Source organism: Panthera tigris, chromosome F3 (genome assembly GCF_018350195.1).
Source record: "Panthera tigris isolate Pti1 chromosome F3, P.tigris_Pti1_mat1.1, whole genome shotgun sequence".
NCBI classification, from domain to species: Eukaryota; Metazoa; Chordata; class Mammalia; order Carnivora; family Felidae; genus Panthera; species Panthera tigris.
This window is the reverse complement of record NC_056678.1, coordinates 28,679,712-28,702,349: the sequence shown is the minus strand read 5'-3', so window position 1 is coordinate 28,702,349 and position 22,638 is coordinate 28,679,712. Positions and strand designations below refer to the sequence as shown.

Sequence of the window (22,638 nt, the reverse complement as noted above, 5' to 3'; positions counted from 1 at the left end):
CTTACAGACCTATGTGAAGCATATATAAGTACTTTATTTCAGGAAATTAAAGGGGACTCAGTCACTGGAGATTCATACCATGTTCTGTGATAGGAAGTTTCTCTATGCATTAATGTTCAGTTTCCTTAATTAATTTATAGATTTCATATATATCCAAACAGTGGAAATATGTTCAAAATTAGCTTCATTGTGTGCTGTGTGCATATATGTGCATTTATCTATATTTGTGTACATTTGATGGATAATAAAGGAAGCATTGTTATTTACTTTTACACACAATAAAGGATATATAAATGTAAACAATTCTTATCAATTCACTAAGGATAAAATATTAATATTAGAGGTAATAGCATTGCTAAGCACTTGTAAATTGTTGGGAGTGCAGTTGTAAATTATAACAACCTTCCTGGATAGCTGCTTGCTACTATATATCAAGAACGTTAAAATATTCATAATCTTTTTTTAATGTTTATTTATTTATTTTGAGAGAGAGAGAGAGAGAGAGAGAGAGACAGCACGTGCATGCGTGTGAGCCAGGGAGGGCCAGAGAGAGAGAGAGAGAGAGAGTCCCAAGGAGGCTCTGAAGTGTCAGCACAGAGCGGGAAGCAGGGCTCCATCTCACAAACTGTGAGATCATGACCTGAGCAGAAATCAAGAGTCAGATGCTTAACCAATTAATTGAGCCACCGAGGTGCCCCCAAATATTCATAGTTTTTAATGTGGCAAACTTATTTCTAGCAATCTGTCCCAATGAAGTATTCAGAAATGAAAAAAATATATTTATACATAAATATGTTCAGAGCAGCACTTTTCATAATAAGAAATTTTAGAACAGCTTATATGCCTACATATCTGGCAGTGATTAAGTAAATACGGTAATGACAAAGAAAAACTACATATAGAAAAATATTAAGTAAAAATAGAGTATATGTTTCATATATTTCATAAATCCAACCATGTAAAAAGTATAGCAAAACACCAGGAATAGATACTTTAATACATTAACAGTGTTTATCTCTGGAGTCTGGAATTGTGGATAAGTTTTATTATTCTTGTTATGCCTTTCTGTATTTTCCTAAATTTTTTATAATAAATATATATTGTTAAAATTTTTTTTTAAATTTTTTTAACGTTTACTTATTTTTGAGAGAGAGAGAGCAAATAGGGAAGAGGCAGAGGGAGAGGGACACACAGAATCCGAAGCAGGCTCCAGGCGCTGAGCTGTCAGCACAGAGCCCGACGCGGGGCTTGAACCCACAAACCATGAGATCATGACCTGAGCCGAAGTCGGACACTTAACTGACTGAGCCACCCAGGCGCCCCTATATTGTTTAAAATTTTAAGAGAGCATGGCCATTTAATTAACTTTACACAGAACTACTAAAGTTTTAGTTTATAAGGTAAAACAAATCAGACAAATGTAATTTTATATTGCATTTTCAGCTCTGGATTACATGCTCTTTTCCATCTGACGGTAACTTTCTGGGGTAGTGCCCTCCATTTTCACAGTGCAGTTTTTGTCCACTTGCCAATAGACTGAGCTTAAACAAATCACTTTACCTCTCTCAGTATTTAATTTCCTTGTCTATCAAATGAAGCTCCTTCCAATTTTAAAATCTGGAAATTAAATGATAAAGATCTCTAAAACTATACGCAGAAAACACCTTTTCCTACGATCCGTATGTCTCTCTTTTACTACACAATTTTCTCCTAACATGTTCTCTTCTGTGTTTTGTTCTTCTGGATATCCCTATCCTCTGCTCAACATCTGATGATTTAGGAGATTATAATGTCATCTTTCTGTCTGTCTCTCCTTACCGCTCAAGGCAGTGTCCAGATCCTAGTGTCCCTATATGAATATTGTTGATTGTCATCTAGGGGCTTTTGGTGATATTTTGGTGATGCTATGAGATTGTAATCGAATTTATAAAGAGTCTGCAGAGATTCTAAGAATCTAGATATACATGGAGTAACTTAAGTTTGATAGTGAATTTCTATTGCCTTTTTAAAAAAGCATCTTATTGTTATATACACTCTACAGCTATACACAAACCAGGCTTGGCTGAAACATTCAAAATGATTAGCACTTTGGAAATAACCTGCTTTTTGATGAAGCTTTTATATATTATTTAAATTGTAAGTGTGCAATATTTTTGCTCTGTGTTGCTTCCTAAAAAAATAGTAGTTGATTCAAATAAGTCACTCAATATGCTAACAGAAGAGATACAAATGCATATTGGTGCAGTATGATATGCTCCATACAGATCCATTCACTTGATATCAGATACACTTTTCTTATCATGTAACTTATTAAATTCTTTAGTAGAAAGCCTTAATCTGTATTGTACACTCCAAATGAAAAAGCAAGCCTTAAAATGGATTCTTTGTCTAATTCGTCAACTAGGGTGAAATGTGTGCTGTTTGATGCCTCCGTGTGATTTATGTGTACTGATAAATTTCTTTTTAAACTTGCAGCAAATAGTGGCAGCAATAAATGCAGGGATTATACCTTTAGGAAACACCTCCAATCAAATCAGTCACTGGGATTTGGGAAGTTCCTTCTTCTTTGCTGGCACTGTTATAACAACTATAGGTAGGAGACAACTTATCTTGTTTTCTAATCTTGGTACAGCTTGTGAGCTAAACTTCATGTTTGAATTTTTCTTTTATGGCGGGTCAATTTGGTCTATAGCATGTAGAAAACTAGACTTTCGTAAATGGATTTTGAAAAGAACGTTGAAAGGTTTGAACAAAGGGATGGTGGAAATGAATTCGTTATTGTACCAGAATACTAATTTATGTTTAAAGTGCATATGAACCCCAAAAGCAGTGTACTTGAGTCATTTGACTAATGGATAGGGATGTCAGGAAATGGCTCGAAATGATGATTTGGGGGGGGGACAAGTGGTTTTAAATTTTCCTGCCTCTTTGATTCTTTAGTGTAGAAAGAAAACGTTTGAGGGCCGTTTTGACATTCTTTTCATGAAGTTCTTATCTGATATGACCTTTACCAATTTGTAAATTTTAACTCTATAGTTCAACAGATTATCCCTGTTCTTATATGCTTGCCTGTCATGATTGCTTCAGGGATTTTTAAAAATATATTGTGTTTGCAGTAGTGCACATGTGTAAAAAGACCAACACCGAAATATGAAGATTACAAAAAGAATTAAAGTCTAAACCCTCGCTGTTTGCCTTCTACTCATGTTGTTTGTTATAAAAATCTAAAAAGGACCTCATAGTGGAACAGGGTCTCTTTCTGGGCTTGACTGTGCATACACTCAGCACTTTCTAGGAAGCAGAGAGGGTGTATATAGAGGACTTTTCTTCTGGTAGTTAGTCATTCAGTGCCCAAGAAATATCCAGAGGCTATAAATACAGACCCCATAGAGCAATCCATGCTTGCCATGCCGTGGGGATTAGGAAGGGTTACAGCTGTCTTGTTACATGGAAGGAGGTGGGTTTAAAACATAATTTTCAAGATAGGGAAGGAAATGACTCATCCCAGTTATGAAGGAATTTTAAGTGGAAGAATTCTTCCCTTCGACATATGCTTGTGATGAGATTTCCTCTCATGGGCCTGATGTCTGATTTTGGGGTGTGAATTACGATTCTAAAAGTTTTCATATTATTATGTGATGCCCTTGATAAATTATGAAGTGGATAAGATTTTCAAATCAGTACTTTATATCAGAGTCCTAAATAAGAGGACAGAGACAACGTATGGATGAACTCTTGCTTAAAATCTTCCTTTGGAAAAAAAAATTTGTGGAGTCTTGTCATTATCCAAATCCACCATAATGACTCTTTGTGCTGGATCACTTGCCAGTGAAATAAATACCTGAGCGTGTTGATTTTTGCCTTTGTTGAGAGGTCAAGGAACTATATTTACTTTTCCGTTTCCAGCAGCTAGGTCAAAAGTGGTGTGGCTGTGAAAATCTGGAAGAATGGCAACCTGGATTTCTAACCATAATGACAGGTTAACCTCAGAGCTTAGACATCTTGGCCATTTCTACTATGGAAATAACTGTTTATTGTGTAAACTACTTAGAGTCTAGAAGAGAAAAGAAACTTCACAGACTCAGTGAGAGTGGTTTGTTTCTGCCCAATGAAAACTCAAAAGTCCAAGTTATAACTCTTCATGACCACCACTAAATTATTCTGCAAGAGACTTAGTCATTATGCTGACTTACTGTTGGCATCCTATGTTTGTAAACAGTCTCATATCTTGAATCCCAAATTCAGTAAGTTTTGCAGACATATACTTCAACACATGAAAAAATAAACCATTATTACCAGCCTTACCCCAAATTATAGCCATTAAGCACAGTAGCTGATTATTTAGGTTGTTTAGGTAGCTACCTGACAACAGCCCACATTCTCTACTGTTCTATCTCAGGCTTTAGTCTTAGGTGGATTAAGTCATTCTAGGTCACCCACACTTCCTCCATGGTCTTTTACTCCTAGGTCAAGGTCATCTCCTATGACCTTAGAACAGATTATGATCTAGGGCAGGATAAAAATTTTGGCTTCTTTATGCGTGTCCTTTTGACACTTAAGTCATCATCCAATAAAATTCAAAGTATAATTATTAATCTTTGTAATGACAATAATTATGTGAGCTTTGAAGTGGTTTTTAACAATCACAGACATTGTAACCTCTAGCACTGGCTGCATTGCATTAGTTATTTAAAAAAAGAATTTGAGACAGTTTTGTAGAATAAATTACAGGGGCTTTTACACGGTGCCTGGAACAGGCAGTGCTTGACGGAGCTGTGTTAGCTACAGTTGTCCAAGATGCGTCTATTTGGTGTTATCAATTTGCCTAAGAAGCCACAGGGACTGTTATTATCATTGGAAATATGCCCAAGGGAAGTTTAATGTTACAAAACAGATTATTAAAACTTAAGGCCTAATTTCACAGTTTCTCTTCATATATCTACATACTCTCCAAAGTCATATGCTTCCAAACCCTGCACAAATTCCATTCCACAGTTGCACAGGCTCCAGTCCATTCTTCGCTGTTCTCAAACCTCACTTCCAGTCATCAGTCAGTTCTGTTGGCTCTTACCTCAGAGCACATCCACAGTTAAACTGCTACTCACCATTCAGACTGCCGCCATTTTGGTCCAAGCCGGCATCATCTCAGCGTCAGCATCCTTGCAGAAAGAAACCTTCTACTGAGAGCATTTGTGTTCTTTATAATGCAGAGCAAACACCATATTCCTCCCCACCTCACTTAGTAAGATGCAACTAGTTCCGTGAGGTTAGGGATTTTTCTGTGTTTGCATCTTTTGTGCATCCCCAATGCTTGATCCATAGGGGGTGCTTAACAATTATTTCTGGAATTTAGTAACAAGTAGGCGTTCTAAATGGTCTGAACTGTGGTTTGCTGTAAATTACATAATGCTAAATTGACCTATTATGCCACATTCTTAATAGCTCTTTAAAAAAATATTTATTTATTTTGAGGGGGGGAAGGGCAGAGAGAGAGGGAGAGAAAGAATCCCAAGCAGGCTCTGCACTATCAGCGCAGAGCCCGACGTTGTGCTCAAACCCGTGAACCGTTGAGATCATGACCTGAGCCTAAGTCAAGAGTCGTATGCTTAACCCACTGAGCCACGCAGGCGCCCTCATTCTTAGCTCTTTTAGCAGATTTTATGACCAACTTTTTTGTTAGTTTGTTCATTTATTTATTCAACAAATAATACAGCACCATCATTCTGCTGCTATAAAGATAAAAGATAAATCGGTGGAGCCTAAGTTGCACACAGACCAGTCAGGAAGGCCAGTGGACAAACAGTCATTTATAATCTAGTGTGTCACATGCTATGGGTTAAGAGTATTTAATGGGAACATCTAGGAGCTACATGTTACAGAGATACTGGGATAGGTAGATGGATAAGGAAGGGACAAGGGGTACTTGTCTTTTCTTAGTAAATGTTATCTTAGTGGAGACTGGAAAGAGAATTAGGAGTTTTCCAGGTGAGTGAAGGTGGAAGGGGAACATCATCGGCACTGGGAGTCTGTGTGGGAGAGATTAGGGCTAGGGAACAGTATGTTCTACTCGGGAATTGCAAGTTATCTAGAATTGTTGTTTGCACTTGAAGGGATTTATCCTCAGAACCATGTAAATCAGCAAGTCAATGTAAGTAGCTCCTGTTGAATCAGTGCTATTTCTGCCACTGCCAGGACATAAAAGATACAGTCCCTGCTTGCAATCCAACTGGGGAGATGGAATGTACACTTATGAAATAGCTGAAGAATAACAGAAATGAGTCTTGTATAAGCAAATGTTATATGCAACAGTGGCTTAAACAATGGAGTAAGATTGAGCAAAAGGAAAGTACATGTGGGCTGGAGCTGGGACGGAAGGCTTAATTAGAGAAGTTGGATTTGAACTATGCTTTGAAGAAAATGTTTTGGTTGAGGTCGATGGAGGGGGAAATAGCCTCCCAGGTCTGCGACTGAGCAAGAATACAAAGAGGTATGAGCTTGGTTTATTTTGCGGATAGAAAAGTAAGAATTTGCGTAGAGTAGAGGAATTGCTTAAAGGAGTAGCGGTTAATATTATTGGCTGGTTCAGATGGCAGGAATTCAGCTGAATATAATTTGAGTTTTGAGAATTTGGGACCTACTACAATAAGACAGAACATCCGTTGGTTTTGGGTTTTTTGTGGTTGTAGTTGTTTTGGAGAATGAAGTGACAGGTTGCAAGTGACTTTAGAAGGTGCATCTGTCAAGAAGAGGATGCGTGGAGACTGACAGTTGAGAGAGCAACTAGGAGACCGTCTCAGTGACCCACAGAAGGATGGGAGGGTTCACTGAGATGGTTGGAGTTGATGTTGCAAGAAGAGAGGAAGACAAAATGTTGAAGTAATTAGCTGCAGGATTCAACAGGCCTTGGTGACTAACAGAAGTTGAGTATTGAAATGAATATTTAAGCAGCAGGCTTGCAACTCCTAGACAGGGCTAGTCTAGCCCATGAAAAGAATTTTTTTCAATGGCCAAGATTCATACATTGTGTTCTATTCGGAAGCTTCACTTTAGTCACCCTTCCCTCAACTTTTGCTTGTTTGTTCTTTGATTCAGACAGACTAGGAACGCAAGGTGGTAGACTCGTTCCCGGAGCTCTCATTAGGGCTGAAGAGACGAATGATCAATCAGGACATTAAAAAAAAAAAAACAAGACCATTACTGATGACAATAAATGCCACCCAAGAAGTTCATGTGTGGTGATAGTAGATAGAGGGGGGAGCGCGTGGGGGGAGGTGTTCCGAAGGAGGCTGATTTAAGATCTCTCTGAGCAGGTGACCTCAAAGCATGAGAAGACGGCAGCTAGGTAGGGAAGAGGGCCAAGATGCGTTCAGGGAGAGGGCCGGCAATGGCAGAGAGCCTGAGGGGGACGGACGTGGGCATGTTCAAGGGATACGGATGAGTCCCCGTGGCAGGACGTGGAGGAAGAAGCAAGGTTAGCGAGATTAAGAGGAGCCAGGGCGTCTGGGACTCAGGAAGTCATGGCAACATTCTGAATCCGGTGGGAAGAGCCGCTGAAAGATTTAAGCACATGAGAGGGATGATGTGACTCAGCTGCCATTCGGAGAGCGCGAGGAGAAGCAAGAAGGCCAGAGAGAAGGTTGTCGCATCAGTCCCTGTGAACGAAGATGTCGCCTTGAACCGAGGAGGTGGCGGCGAGGAGGGTAAATCGTGTATCTGTCCGCTTTTTGCCCTCCTCGCCGCCACCTCGACAGATATGTGATTAAAAAAAAAGAGAGAAAGTTCGCTGATGGAAACACACTTATCCCTAAGAACAGAGCCAAAGGGGGACTACTCGTGTTTTCTCTTCCAAGTTATTTGAAAGCTAATAAGAAATCACTTACGATCACTTACGATGTTGGCAAAAATGATGCAATGGATAATACTTTGAGTTTGGTTTAAAGATTAGAATAAGATGTCAGATGATTTTATTACCTGAAGGCATTCAAATATAATGAGATTTTCCCCAGCGGAAAGTAAATTGGAATGCCAGGGTCAGGATTTGCCCAAGCTTATCGCTCAGTCACGATCTCTGAGCGTCAGAATGCAAATAACAAGGGCACCACTGTGGACTCTAGCAACTGTAAGATCCTGCAAGCATCATGTTGAGGCTTATGGAACACATTTCCTTGGAGTGGCAGTTCTCCTATTTACAAAGGACTCTTGTTTTCTACCACTTCAGTGTAGAGATTGAAATCAGTTATGCAGCTTCTATGTTTATTTTTCCTGTATTTTGAACCAGCCCACCGCCTTCAGTTCTCTTTTACCTAGATTCAGTTGGTGAAGCTGTTATGACGATGGCCACACATTTACTGTGAACCCCTATTTCGCCTGTTTAACATAATGCCTAATTGATTAGAAAAAGAGCAACAACAAATAACCAAAAAAAAAAAAAAAAAAAAAAAAACGGAAAAAAAAAACCTAAAGGTTTAGAATCACTTTAACCAGCGGTTCCAAATCAAAGAAACGTCAGTTTGGGAAAGACAGAGGCTATATTGTAAACTGGGAGGCCTTATGCCTGTCTTTAGCAGGGAGTCCACCGTTTCTGTCGGATATGGTAGAAAACTACAACTGAAAGAGTGAGGGGAAAATTGTCCGACTATTTTCTGTTCAGTTTGGCGATTTCATGAAGCCACAATCCGAACTGGGAAATGAATAGACTTGAAACGGTGGTGTAGAATTTGACAGAGAGCATTCTCCCAGAGGATGATGTTGTTGTAAGCTTTGGGTGTTGAGTGTTATCTTATTAATGTAGTACACTCATTATTCTGTGGCATTTCACTAGTCTCTCGGCTGTCCTCAGAACATTGCAGATTGGTTTTCGGAAACCCATTTTAAAGGAAAATTAAATGTTTTTAGGCAGCTTAAAAGGCAATCTTGCAAGGTGACTTCTAGTTCTGACCCTACAATCTCATCGCATTTTTCTTTATGCCAGTTTGTTAAAGTGGATGAGTATTTTTTCCAAAATAAGTAATTCTGGCCTTGTGCAGCTGAAACACAGACGTTGAAATTAAGAGATTGTTTTGGATCTTTGATTCTGTTTCTCCTCCCGTCCACTTAAATTAATGAAAATAGAGCCTATCTCAGGATATTAACATATGTTCCTGTCACTCAAAATCTTCACATAGGTTTATTTCTTTTCCAAGTTAACATGCATTTCTCAGAGAAGATATCTTCTGAATGGTAGTTAAGTTTGCAGAGTGCAAAATCACATTTGATAAGCAATAAAGCAGAATTATTGCATAAATATATTGTAGACTCCAAAGAAATAATGAAATAGATTAGTCATCTTTTCTCAGGGCATAGATTTGTTACATCAGTCACAAAGAAGTTCAATTCAGAACCCTTAGTTCTTAGAATCCCGTGCTGATTGGAAGGAGGTTGAGGAACATGAGGAATATAATCTTCCCAGGAGTGAGGCAGCATTTTTGTTTGGTTTTGGTAGTAGGAAAACACACAGCAAGACAGTACAGGTTTAACAGAAACTGAAGGTCCCAGAAAGAGGAGGGCTGGCTATGATAATAGCATAGTGGTCGTTCATTTGTTGGGTATGTTCACATCAGGAACTGCTTGTACTCTGAAAAAAATACGCTTTTATATGTTTCTGCATGCTTTTGAAAAGTTTGCAATAACCTATTTTTAATCTTCTGGAAAGCTATCACTGTCAAATGTTGTGATCAAGAAATTCCTCCAAAATTGGAAGCAAGCAATTGTCACAAAGTTCATGCCCCGAAAGAGATACAGAATCCACTTTTTTCTTGCCTTTTCCCCCTTCTCAACCACTGACATGGAGCATGGTTTACCACGGGTTATCGATTTTGTAGAGCATCTGACTGACCACCAAATATCCAAGCGCTGCTCTGAATGGGATTAAAACTAGGAGAGATGATTATCAAAAAAAAATACTTTTTGTAGCTGCCTCCAATAATTCATTTGATAATAACTTTTGTCTGGACCTGTCTCCTTTCAGCTAGTAATTATGCTACATATTTGTTTGCTTCCCAATCCTTTGCGTGTGTGTGAAATTCTTTAGACTTGTGCAAACTTACTCTTGGAAAATTGGCATTGTTATTTAAGCGGTGCTGTAAATGTAGCGTGATGTTTACAAAAGACGTACCTGTGCCAAATGAGGTTCGTGTGCAAGTATGGTGGTTTGGGTGGATATGAAGTACAATGTACATGTGACTAATTCTAACTGGCAATTGGAATTTCACGCAGCCAACTCTTGGTTCTGACATCCCATTGGGGGTGGGGGGAAACACTGATAATAGGAACAATTGAAAGTCACTGATAATAGGAAGAATTGAAAGGTTAATTACAAATCTTCAGACTCTTCCACTTTCAATTTTATTATCAAAACAAAAGCAACAAATACATGGGCAAATTTCGTTGATGTATTTCACCTCTCCCTTAATGCGCTTAGGCTCCCCCCTATGCTATCAAGGCGTAAAATTTCCAAGGGCAAGCGGCAAGAGGAGAAAAAAAGGAAAGGAGGGGTATGAAAGTCATAAGCTGCCCAAATTGCTGGTTCAAAGAATGTGCGTTTTCATAGGTAATTTCAGTGGCATTTGTAGATAATGGAAGCTGTGTTTTAAGTTAAAAAAAATAATAGATCTGGGCATGATTTCCTAATATACATTGTATTACAGCTAAATAATGTGCTGGGCATACTTATGTAGACACTTCCGTTAGTTTTACTCACATAGTATAGTTTAGGATGAACATATTTCTCCCTCTTTTTTAAAGGAATGATCCAATAGAAGGGACATCAGATTTCACTGCAGAAAGTCTAAGTCCAGGTTTTCGTGCCACTAGCTAGGGTTGTATTGTCGATCTAGTCGCTGTTCTATTATCCTTAATATTCTTGTTTGTCAGTGGGGCTAGTATTTCTCGCAGAGCTATTGTGAAGGTTAAATAACATTATGTACGTGAAAATAGTTTACATCCTGAATGACAGTACATTAGAGTAAGCTGATTTTATTAGAGTAATTTTTATTACCTTATTATTAAAATAAGCCAATATTATTTTTTGCACATTTATTTATATTACTAATGTCAACATAGAAAGAAATACATTTTTCTTACACCTTGAATGCACCCATTTTCACTCTTATAATACATATCGTGTTTGCCTTCATGTAATTTATTAGGGTTTGCTCAAACCAGTTATTATCACAATACTAAGTGCCAGATTTGACTAGTTTCTTCATGTAGTTAACGTGTATTTTGGTTTAATGAAATGAGTTGATTGGTTATTTAAGTGACCTATAGATAATCCACAGTGTGATCACTGAAATAGTATATAATGTAACCTTGAGGTATTACTATTAGCTGAGTATAATAAAGATTAATATTTGTGTGAATCTGTTTGCTATATGATTTTTTTAAATGTATGCCTTTATATTAGTTAGGATATGCTAAGTTATTTCCTGTAACAAACAATCCCCACATCTTGGTGGATTTACAAAATAAAAGTTTATTTTTTATTCACACTGTATCTTCAGTGTGGATTAACAGTAGGGCCCTGCCCACTGTTCTAGCTCAGAGACTTCGGGTGACACTCGTCCCTCTTTCCGTGGCCTTTCCTGGTCACTTTGGCATAGGGACCAGAGCATGGGAAACTGTGCATGGGAACCTGCACACTGGCTCATGGAGCTTCAGTAAGTGCACACACTGTCTTCACTCACATGACATGGGGGCCAAACCAACTTCAAGACCGTAAGTGGGGAAATGCAATCCTACCCTGTGCTCAGAAGAACCCAGATATTGGTGATAGTCTTAATAAATGCTATAAACAAATACACTCACTGAATACCCCTTCTTAAAGGTTACTTGATATTCCAACAAACTAAACGTTGACAGAAAGTATATTTTACATTTTGCTTTTCCAAACTATGTCTCCCTTAATGCCAGCACTGCAATGGAATTTTTATTTTTCATATGTAATATTGGCTCCTGTTGAATTATTAGAGACTGTGTTCGCAAACGACGTCCCCACATGGTGGTTTCATCCATGAAACGATCTCAAAATGAACATAAAAATTAATATGTAAAACTCTAATTTTAGCTTTTAGGCAGAAATTCTGCTGTTATTGGTGATGTTATTTAGGGATTCCATTAGCATGTATTTTAGTAATGATCGTTTAACAAAGTCAGAATCATGATGATAAAAACATTAAATCCAGGAAAATAAATTAAAAGATTGAGTTATTTTTGGTGTAGAGGCAAAATAATGCAGGGGTCAGCAAACTGTGGCCCGTGGGCAAAATCCAGCCTGCCGCCTGCTATGTAGTTATTAGAGTACAACCACACCCATTTATTTTAGTATTATCTTTGGCTGCTTTGTACTAGAACAGAGACCATATGGCCCGCAAAGCTGAAAGTATTTACTATCTGGCCCTTTACAGAAAAAGTTTGCCAACCTTGGACTAAAGGAAAGAGTGTAAGGCAAGGAAAAAGGACAGAGTTCATAAATAGAAGCTCTAGGTTTGAGATTTGATTCTAATATTTATTCATTGTGTGATTTTGACCACATCGTTTTCTGAGTTTCCTCACATGTGAATATTCAAATGGCTTCCTAATAGGTGAATAATAATAAATATGCTTGCTATCTCATAGGATTTTATGAAAACTCACAGGATAGTATATTTAACAATGTTTAACTACCATGTACAAAATATTGATCATTTTTCAAGAATATACTGGTTTTTCCCCTCATTGTCTAATGAAGGTTGAAATAAGCCTCGTGAACTTCTAGAAGGCATATGGATAAGCTTCGTGTTTTCTGGAGAGGGCGTCCACAGTGTATATCAGGTCCTCAAAGGTATTCATACTCCTAGAAAGGGTTTAAAGCCATTGGCTTAGATAATTTCTACTTTTTTTTCCAGACAGATGTAAAATATAATTTTTGTGGTACTTCAGAAATTTTGTGGTACTTCAAATTTATATGGGTAAAAATCCATTTTAGAAACATAGCAAAAATATGCTCATGTAGATGCTAGCACACTAAATGGTCGCTTGGAGAACTAAGGATAGTGCTCAGAAGGAAACCATGTGAAACTACAGTTCTTAAAATAAGTAAATCGTATTCTATTGCTGAGCTCTGAGTGATATTATAGTGTTAGATATTTTCAGTTCTCCAAACTCCTGTGTATTCTGAGTTGTTTTCTGTAACCACGATGAAAAATGCTGTATTTTAGAAAAGTAGAGGACGACCAATCCCAATCCATGACTTTCTGCCTTTCAAAAATTCAGACTTGGGGGAAAAAAATTTCCTGCCAGGAACAGGAGTCAATATATTCTTTGGGGGATATTTTAGGGGGTGGAAATGGTACATTTATGATAATAGAAAGGAGGTTGTTATAATAAAGATACTCTTACTATGGATAATAATCGAAAGAAAAAACAGCATAGGCCTGATTATACATTATGTTTCACAAACTCTGTCTTTCTGCAGTGTTTCCTGGTTGACTTTTATAAATGTTTGCTGAAAGTCTGAAGGCGTACCGTGCTAAGTGCCATTCAAAACTCATAGATAAAAATATATAAATCTTAGAAAGATATAAATCAAGGTAACTCAAAACAGGTGTTTTGCTTATGTCAATACAGAGAAGAAATAATACTCTTTTATGTGGCAACATTGGGCCTGAAAATAGTTCATGGTATGCTCTCTTAAAGTCAAATGCTGCATACCTTTCCTTAAAAATTTAAATCAGGAGTACAGGTACATGAGTAAACAAGTGAGAAACAAGCAGTGTAAAAACTATGAGTGACAGCGAAGTCTTCTGCCTGCATCTGAGCCCCCTCCCCCCATCATCTACACAGAGGCCACCACTGTTACCATTTCTCGTTATTATTCTAGACATCATTTGGGTGTACATGTAAATGTGTGTGTGTGTGTGTGTGTGTGTGTGTGTGTGTGTGTGTGTGATTAATATATACACGGTCCTTTATTATGTAAGTGAAAGCCACTCTCTGCTTTGCTATTTATGTGTAATATGTCCTGCAAATTTTTTCTCATCACGTCCTGAAGATTTGCTTTATTGTTTTAGCAGCTGCATATTATTCCATTTAAATGATATGTCATATCTCTGTCCCCTTTAATGGTCATTAGGTTTTTGTCATGAGGAACAGTGCAATACTGGATACTTAAGTGTTCTGTAACATATCTGTATGTGTATATGGCTATGTAGATAATATATCTGTATCTATCTTTGTGTGTGTATATATAGATATGTATGTATAAGATTTCACGTTTCCTTTATCCAGTACTATTTTTTAATAGTCTTTTTGCTATGCTTGATTTTTAAAAAACCATGATCGTGACTATTTTATCTATCAAATTGCATATATAGATTGGTCTTTTCTCATATATAGTAGTAGATGATTAAAAGAAAAATGCACAAATGTATAAAAAAGGAAAGTAACTAGATACGATTATGCTTTTTATAGTCATGTTGCAGTGTGTGCTTACTTGATGTAGTTGACAAAAGTTGATATCATACCTAATCATTGATTTTTGGAAATATTTAACATGATCCTTATGGATACTATAAATTTAAGCTGGTTGGTATGTCTGTCATTAGATAGGTTATTAGTCTTGCAAATTAAAAACTAATAGGGAGTGGGTGATGGGTATTGAGGAGGGCACCTGTTGGGATGAGCATTGGGTGTTGTATGGAAACCAATTTGACAATAAATTTCATATTTTAAATAAATAAATAAATAAACTAAAAACAGTGGCTCAGATCTTTTTTAAAATTTTTTGAGTTTATTTTTTATTTTGAGAGAGACACACAGTGAGAGTGGGGGAGAGGCAGAGAGAGAGAGAGGGAGAGAGAGAATCCCAAGCAGGCTCTGCGGTGTCAGCACAGAGCCTGACACAGGGCTCAAACTCACGAAACCATGAGATCATGAGCTGAGCTGAAACCAAGAGTCAGATGCTTAACTGACTGATCCACCTAGGTGCCCCTCAGATCTTTTACTATGAACCTCAAAGATACAGAAAGTCCTTCCTTAATCTACTTGTCATTTGGAATGGCTACTTGTTATGCTGTGGTGCTTTACCTTTGTAAAGTGGAAAGAACAATTTTGTATACTTTCTCCAGGCAACGTGATCCAGTCATCTAATTATTGTATAATCCAGCATGAGATCCAACATGTGTCACTTAAACTGTGAGAGAAAGAATTCAGCATAACATTTAAATACCTTGTCATTAGGAGGGTTTATCTCACAATTATTAGCTTATATAAATCCTCAGAGAGACAATTTTTTCGGTGAAGCTACAGGAGTGGAATAAATATTTGCATGTTTGCAAATGGCTTTCTTGCATGAAAGATCATTTTGTCAGATTCTGGAATCACAACTTTTCCTCATCACAACCCTGAAGATTTTTCTGTATTGTCTTTTGACATTTGCTGTTAGACAGAAGTTTGATACTGGCCTGATATTCTTTCCTTTATTGGTAACCTATTTTCCATAAGTGCCTCTGTTTTGAATTAAAGATTTTCTTTTAATCTTGCACTGGATTCATTTATTTTGTTGGGTTTTTTAACCTTTGTTTAATTTTATTTTTGATTATTCTATTCTAATGATTATGTTTTTCCACCATCACGGACACTGACAATTTTTTGTGCTGTTCTGTTCTTTGTTCTCAATGTTCTCTCTCTACTATGTGCCTTTTAAAATTCTTTCTACCTTTATTTTTTCTGTAAATCTGGAAATTCGTTTGTATTCTGTAAGCTTAAGCAATGGTTAGAATTCCTACTATTTCAATTCTCCTTAATTGTCTTAAATACAGACTTTAAGTTTGCAATTGCACAGTTTCCTTTCAATATTATATTATCCTCCCCCATCTCTTTTTCTTTACTTAATTTTGTCTTTAGATGCCAGTAAACTCATTTTTTTTTGTTGGCTTTAGGCTCCAGATTTATAATCTAATGATTTATTGTCTCCTATTGCGGTTTCCAAACATATTCTGGGTTCTGCACCATTTTCAGAAATGCACTCTTCCTATTCGTTCATTCATTCATTCTCTTGGCAAATATTTATTGAGCAGCTATTAAGTAGTATCTAGATGTTTGGAATACATCAGACAAACAGACAAAAAGCTAGAGAGAGATTTAACACGGAACTAAATTATACAGCATGTTACATGTTAATTATATAGCGGTGGGGAAAAAAATAGACCAGGAGTAGGAGGTATAATTTTAAAGGAGTCTAAAGATGATATTTCTCTTCTAGTTTTCTATATTACTTGCTTTCACTTTGGATCTGTGTTTCTAACCTGTGGACATATAGTGGAGATGGGGCCTAAAAGTTCTTTCTCCTTAATTCAACGTGGGCAGGCTTTGTAGCAGGCTAACATAAGTATAGCTGCATTTCAGTCCACTTCCCTCTCCTGAGTGGAATATCTTCCCATATTCTCCATCTATACACTCTGAATTGCTGCAGAAACAAGGATATAGAATTTTTCTAGCTATTGTTCTGAGCTGTCTTTGAGACAGTCTTATTGCCTTCCAGGGTTAGGCTTTCTACCAGACTGAATTCAGACTAAAAAGGACTTAACCTCGGGTAGTCCTCACAGCTGTGAAAAGATTACAGAAAGGGGAAAAATGTATTAAGAGTTGACGTTTAGGGCAAAATCAAGACTTCTCCTAATTATCTCTCTTTTTTTGTGCTCATGCTTCACTTCAAGGTCCAAAGAGAGTGTGCAAGAAATTAAGACGTTAGGATGCTGCATGTTGTGGAACAGTGGGTATCACATCCCCTCCACACATCACCTCTCCCACCCTCTGGAATCTTTTCCTTAAAATAAACTTATGAATTTCAAACAGATATAAAACAGATAGGTGGATCTATTTGTGTGTGTGTGTGTGTGTGTGTGTGTGTGTGTGTGTGTGTGTGTGTCTGTGGTGGGGCAGGGGGTGGTGGGTTGTACCTAAGGGCAGGCAGCTCATTTCCATAGTAAGGCAGGACTTTGAGGTCGGACAGATCTCTGTGAAAACACTGGCTGTGCCACTTTTGATTAGCCTCTATGTGTTTCACTTAACATTTCTGAGCCTTGGTATAAATAAGTTTTAAAACACCTTTTCCAGAAAGTTACTTTGGGAATCAACTGAAAAAAAGATACCCAGTTTTGGATTGGCAAAGCAAGGCATTGAAAGATTAAATAACATGCCTAAATCATGCGGTGAGTACGTGGCATTAGTGAGGTTTTAAAGCCACAAAGCCTGGCTACAGTGTTGGCACTTGTAACCTCTGACCTATATTGCATCAGATGTTGAAAAAAAGTAGAGTATATATGTTTCACCATAAATTTCGAGTGAACCTCCTAATGGTTGAGGGCTTAGTTCTAGACTCCACCTTTCTAGATGAAGGGGCTATGCCATTGTTACCTTTGGAAAATTTACAAGTAGTTTGCAGAAAATCAGCCTAAAAAGTACTGGACTCTGATGTGCCCTCCAACCCTCTTTTTACTTTATAAATATTGAGCTAAGTGAAGTATGTCTATCCTTACCATGTGTGAGAAAACCTTGTATGATATTTAGCTAAATGGCCGTAGTGTTTTGATGTTGAGAAGATAGTTTTCAAATATGTAAATGTACATCCTTGGTTCTCTTTGCAGTGTATCTTTAAAAAAATAAGATGCACAAATAAATTAGTTTGAGGAAAATTTCATTTGTCAGAATCAAAGAATGCACAGGAATCTAATCTCATAGCAGAGATGGATCTTAAAGATGCCACTGGCTGTTGAATTTAGAGTGACTTTAATCAATGCCCCTTAATGACTTCGGTGATGTGTTCTTTCATCTAAATGACCCACCTTCAGCTGTCATCACTCAGGGTCAGTATCTGGATAATTATGCATCTTTCAGGTAGGTTGGCTTCCACATTCTGTCTTCTGTGTGACGTAGGCAGTGGTTGATGAGTTTTGCGTCACTGCCCCAAGGTCATAGCCAAAGCAAGCAGAGTTCCTTACACCCTAATTTCAAGTGAAGTTATAATAAATACACACACTCAACACTTGAAAACTTTGCATTTTATGTCTCCAACCTGTGCTACCTAATAACCCCCCAGTACTTGAATTTCCTTGGCCTCGGTTTTTTGTATTTTTGTAATGATGCCATTAGAATTCGACTGGTCATTTCAACTTTTACATTTTCCAGTTTTGCTTGAAAAAAATTCAGATGCCTGAGATGCCTGGGTGGTTCAGTTGGTTAAGTGCCTGAGTCTTGATTTAGGCTTAGGTCATGATCTCACGGTTCATGAGTCGTTGAGCTCTGCGATGAGAGCGTGGAGACTGCTTGGGATTCTCCCTCTCCTTTCTGTCTGTCCCTCCCCCCCCCCCACTCAGAATAAATAAACTTTAAAAATTTTTAAAATTTCTGTTGCCTTGGGGCACCTGGGTGGCTCAGTTAGTTAAGTGTCCGACTTCAGTTCAGGTCATGATCTCACAGTTCATGGGTTCGGGCCCCGCACAGGGCTCTGTGCTGACAGCTCAGAGCCTGGAGCCTGCTTCCCGATTCTGTATTCCCCTCTCTCTCTGCCCCTCCTCCACTCGCGTTCTGTCTCTCTGTCTCAAAAAATAAACATTAAGAAAAAAATTCTGATGCCTTTCCCCCTCAATTCATGGCACCTTATATTGTGAATTTAGACAAATAATAGACCATCTCAGACAAGATACTGTCTACCAGTCCTATGAGAGAAGTCAAAGTAGTCCCACCAGAACAGCAGCCTACGCTGTGGTACAGTTATTATTGTTTTACCACTTGCTAATGAAGGGTGAAACATTCTGATCGCTGCCAGTGCCTGCTTGGCTGTGATAGTGAATGGTGAACTGTGGTAACTTAGAGCACTTCGTTTCATGGATTACTTTATCAGTGCAAGTCACTGTTTTTGCTCCCACATAATCTGCAAAGTGAGGAACATGAAAAGAACATGTTGGCTCAACTCCTTCTAAATTTAAACACGTTTCGAGTGAAAAAGTAAAATTGTCATCAACATCACCATCATTGCCACCATTATTTTTATCAATAGCTGACACTCAGCAGTACCTGAGCCATGAAAGTGACTTTTTATGGCCAGGAGAGTGATTTTAGCTGGCTAATATTCATTGGGACTACTCACCACCATGGGTCAATCACCATACTAAGACCTTTATGTGTATTATGTCACATAATATTCATTACTGTTTTATAAATGGGGAAGCTGAGGCATTTTAGTAATTTTTTAGTAACTTTCTCAGTGATACAGTGGAAAAGCTAGCATTCAAACCCAGATAATTGGGCTCTAGAGCCTACAGTCTTAACCACTGTGCTATACTGACCTCCGTATACTTGGAAATAAATTTGAGTGAGTGTGTTTGACTTATTAGAGGAAAATGATGGCAAACCAAAGATAGCATAGCTGTTTTGGCAATTCAGATCATTAACGCTTACAAAGTCTAACTTCCTAAAATGCAAAAAAAATTAATTTTAATTTTAATTTAATGTCTATTGTATTACTTTTAGGGCCTTTTGATGATAGATGAATTATATCGTTGTATCATTTTACCACTTATAGTGTTAAAAAATTATTTAATGACACTTGTAAAAGAAGGTGAGGCAAGTTTTCTTTAGGACTATTGTGATAGGTATAACCACTAGAGTGGACTTTTGTGGTAGGGGAGAGAGATTGGATTCAACTCTGAATACAGCAAGGCAAAGCAGGAGTTTACAGCCATGGAGAAGAGAGGGGTGTCAATGGATAGAAAATTACTGAGACAAAACATTAAGGTAAAGGAGGATTTGGGCCAAAACAACTTTCAGGATTCTTGTTGAAGGCCTATCGGGTGATCAGATATCACCTTGGCAGTGGTGGCGAATAAGGAACTCGATCAGATACAGAGGGTGATCAGATATTTAGGATGGGGGATTCTGTCTATACTGACTTAGGAGGATTCCTGCTAGAACTGGACTTTACATGGAAGGATACAAGAAGCCCAAGGTTTAGTCAAAACAGAGAGCCCAGAAGAGCCTGAACAAACTTTGATCAATGAGAGAATCTTTGCCGATAAATAGTACAGTTTTTATTTATTGATGCCAAGTAGGGTCAGTAATATGACATCAAATTATACTGAAGTTCCTATAGGAAAATTCTTTTAACAATACCTTTAAAGTATGATTGCCAGGAAATGTGTTATCATAGAAGTTCAGACTCCTGGCTTATAATCTCTCTCAAAATGTGGGACAGCTTGTCATTCACATTTTTTGCTAAGAAGTAGTTCCTCATTTTTTTTTTTAATGCTGTTGGGTCACTTTTCTCCTTTCTTGGGAAAAGGGGAGAATCAGGTAACAGGCAGTTAAATAGCACAAGAATTTGCAGCCATTTATAGAAATACTTCATCACACTTTGAACAGATAGTTGGCCCGCATTTAGCGGTCATGTTTTATCAAAAATGCACATCTTTAAAAGCACTCTGACTCAGGACGACTGGGCGGCTCAGTCGGTTAAGCGTCTGACTTCGGTTCAGGTCATGAGCTCGCGGTTCGTGGGTTCAAGCCCCACATCGCGCTCTGTGCCGACAGCTCAGAGCCTGGAGCCTGCTTCGGATTCTGTGTCTCCCTCTCTCTTTCCCCTCCCCCACTGGCACTCTGTCTCTGTCTCTGTCTCTCAAAAATGAATAAACATTAAAATAAATAAATAAATAAATAATAAATAAATAAAAACACTCAGACTCAAATCTAAGATGGTTTGATGCTCTCTCTGTGAGAGGCATGTGGGGACTGAGAAGAACTTTGAGATGAACCGCTTCCCTTCTCCTGGGTTGTCCTCACTTTGAGTTGTTCTCACCAGGGAATGGTGGACAGACCTCTATAACTAAATGTGCTTGTTCTTCTCCCCTCGCATCATCGCTCTCTCCATCCTCCTGCGTCTCACCAAGCACATCTTTGCATGGGTGAAAAGGGGGATAGGACGAACTTCCAATTACTAAAGAAAAACCTGGGGAGGTTAGGAAATGATGTGCAGGTAGGTTATTATCATTTCTTGGCAAAATTATTTTGCAAAGGAAATTTCCTCTCAACTTTTAGCTTTCTGTGTAGGTTATGTAAAAGAATCTTGTTAGCAAGAAATGCCTGGTAGCAATTTAATCAGATATTCATGATTTTAAATGTGTTCAAACACCAGCTGAAGAAATATATAAGTTGGGGGGTGCCTGGGTGGCTCAGACAGTTAAGCGTCCAACTCTTGCTTTTGGCTTAGGTCATGATCTGAGGGTTTGAGCCTCTGCCTCTCTCTACCTCTATCTCTGCTCCTCCCTCCCCACTTCTTGAAAGAGATGAATAACTTAAAAAAAAAAAGAGAGAGAAATTTTGGAGCATCTGGGTGGCTCAGTTGGTTAAGTGTCCGACTCTTGCTATCGGTTCAGGTCATGATCTCATGGTTCATAGGATTGAGTCCCCCATGGGGCTCTTTACTGACAGCACAGAGCCTACTTGGGATTCTCTCTCTCCCTCACTCTCTGCCTCTCTTCTGCTCATGCACACTCTCTCTCTCACTCAAAATAAATAAATATCAAAAAATGAATATTAAATAAAAATTGAGAAAAAGAAATATATAACTTCCTATAGATTTGCAACTTTACAGCAGTGTTGCAGGATTTTATTATGTAAGTTACAGCTGAAGATAGCAAGGGAGCCATCTTGTGAAATACTGTTTGAACTGCAGGCACATGGCTTCTGGGCCAAGAGGAAGTGTGATGAGGTTGAAGTTAAAACAAAATGTCAAAACAGCCCTTTGATTGAGTGACTTTAATTGACACATTTGTTTTGATGCACCTATCTATTCTTTTCCAGTCCAACTAGGTAAAACAGCAAGTATTAGCAGAATGGCATGTCCAGGTTTGGATCCATACTCAGTGGTGTGTAACTGAGAAGAATTCTAAGTTTGAAAAATAGTATCCATCGTCTGGATCCCAGATAGTTAGCTCTAAGCAATTGAGTTAATAGTTTAAATCTCAGCCTTAACAGTTAGCTGTTTAACCTTGAACACATTATTTTCCCTCAATAAACCTCAGTTTCCACATTCAGAGAGTAGGGATAATTAGTTGTGCTTAATCTCATAGGGTTGTGAATGTTTAATTAAGTATCCATAGGAAGGGATTAGCAGTATATCTGGCACATAGTGAGAGAGTGATGTTCAGTAGATAACAGTGTTGGCCGGGGCACCTGGGTGGCTCAGTTGGTTAAGTGTCCGACTTCGGCTCAGGTCATGATCTCGCAGTTGGTGAGTTTGAGCCCCACGTCAGGCTCTGTGCTGACAGCTCAGAGCCTGGGGCCTGCTTCGAATTCTGTGTCTCCCTCTCTCTCTGCCCCTCCCCTGCTCACACTCTGTCGCTCTCTCTCTCAAAAATAAACGTTAAAAAAATTTTTTTTAAATAACAGTGTTGGCCATTAGTTTTATTATTGGCAATGAAGATTATTTTATTATTTTTTTTATTTTTGGCAATAAAAACATAGTAATATAGTAATACCACAGCCAGTCTAGAAGAGGTGCTCTAATCAAGGTCATCCTAAATATAAAGGAACAGAGGCAGATTTACCTTCAGGCTAATGAGAGTT

At 38.1% G+C, this 22,638-nt stretch overlaps 1 protein-coding gene across 1 annotated transcript in view; it reads left to right on the top strand.

Annotated features, from left to right (window-relative positions):
- KCNK2 (potassium two pore domain channel subfamily K member 2) overlaps positions 1 to 22,638 on the top strand; it is a 122,052-nt gene that overhangs the window by 35,216 nt on the left and 64,198 nt on the right. The window contains exon 3 of the mRNA XM_042976744.1: positions 2,476 to 2,593. Coding sequence (XP_042832678.1) covers positions 2,476 to 2,593 — 118 coding nt within the window. The remainder of the gene's footprint in view (positions 1 to 2,475; positions 2,594 to 22,638) is intronic.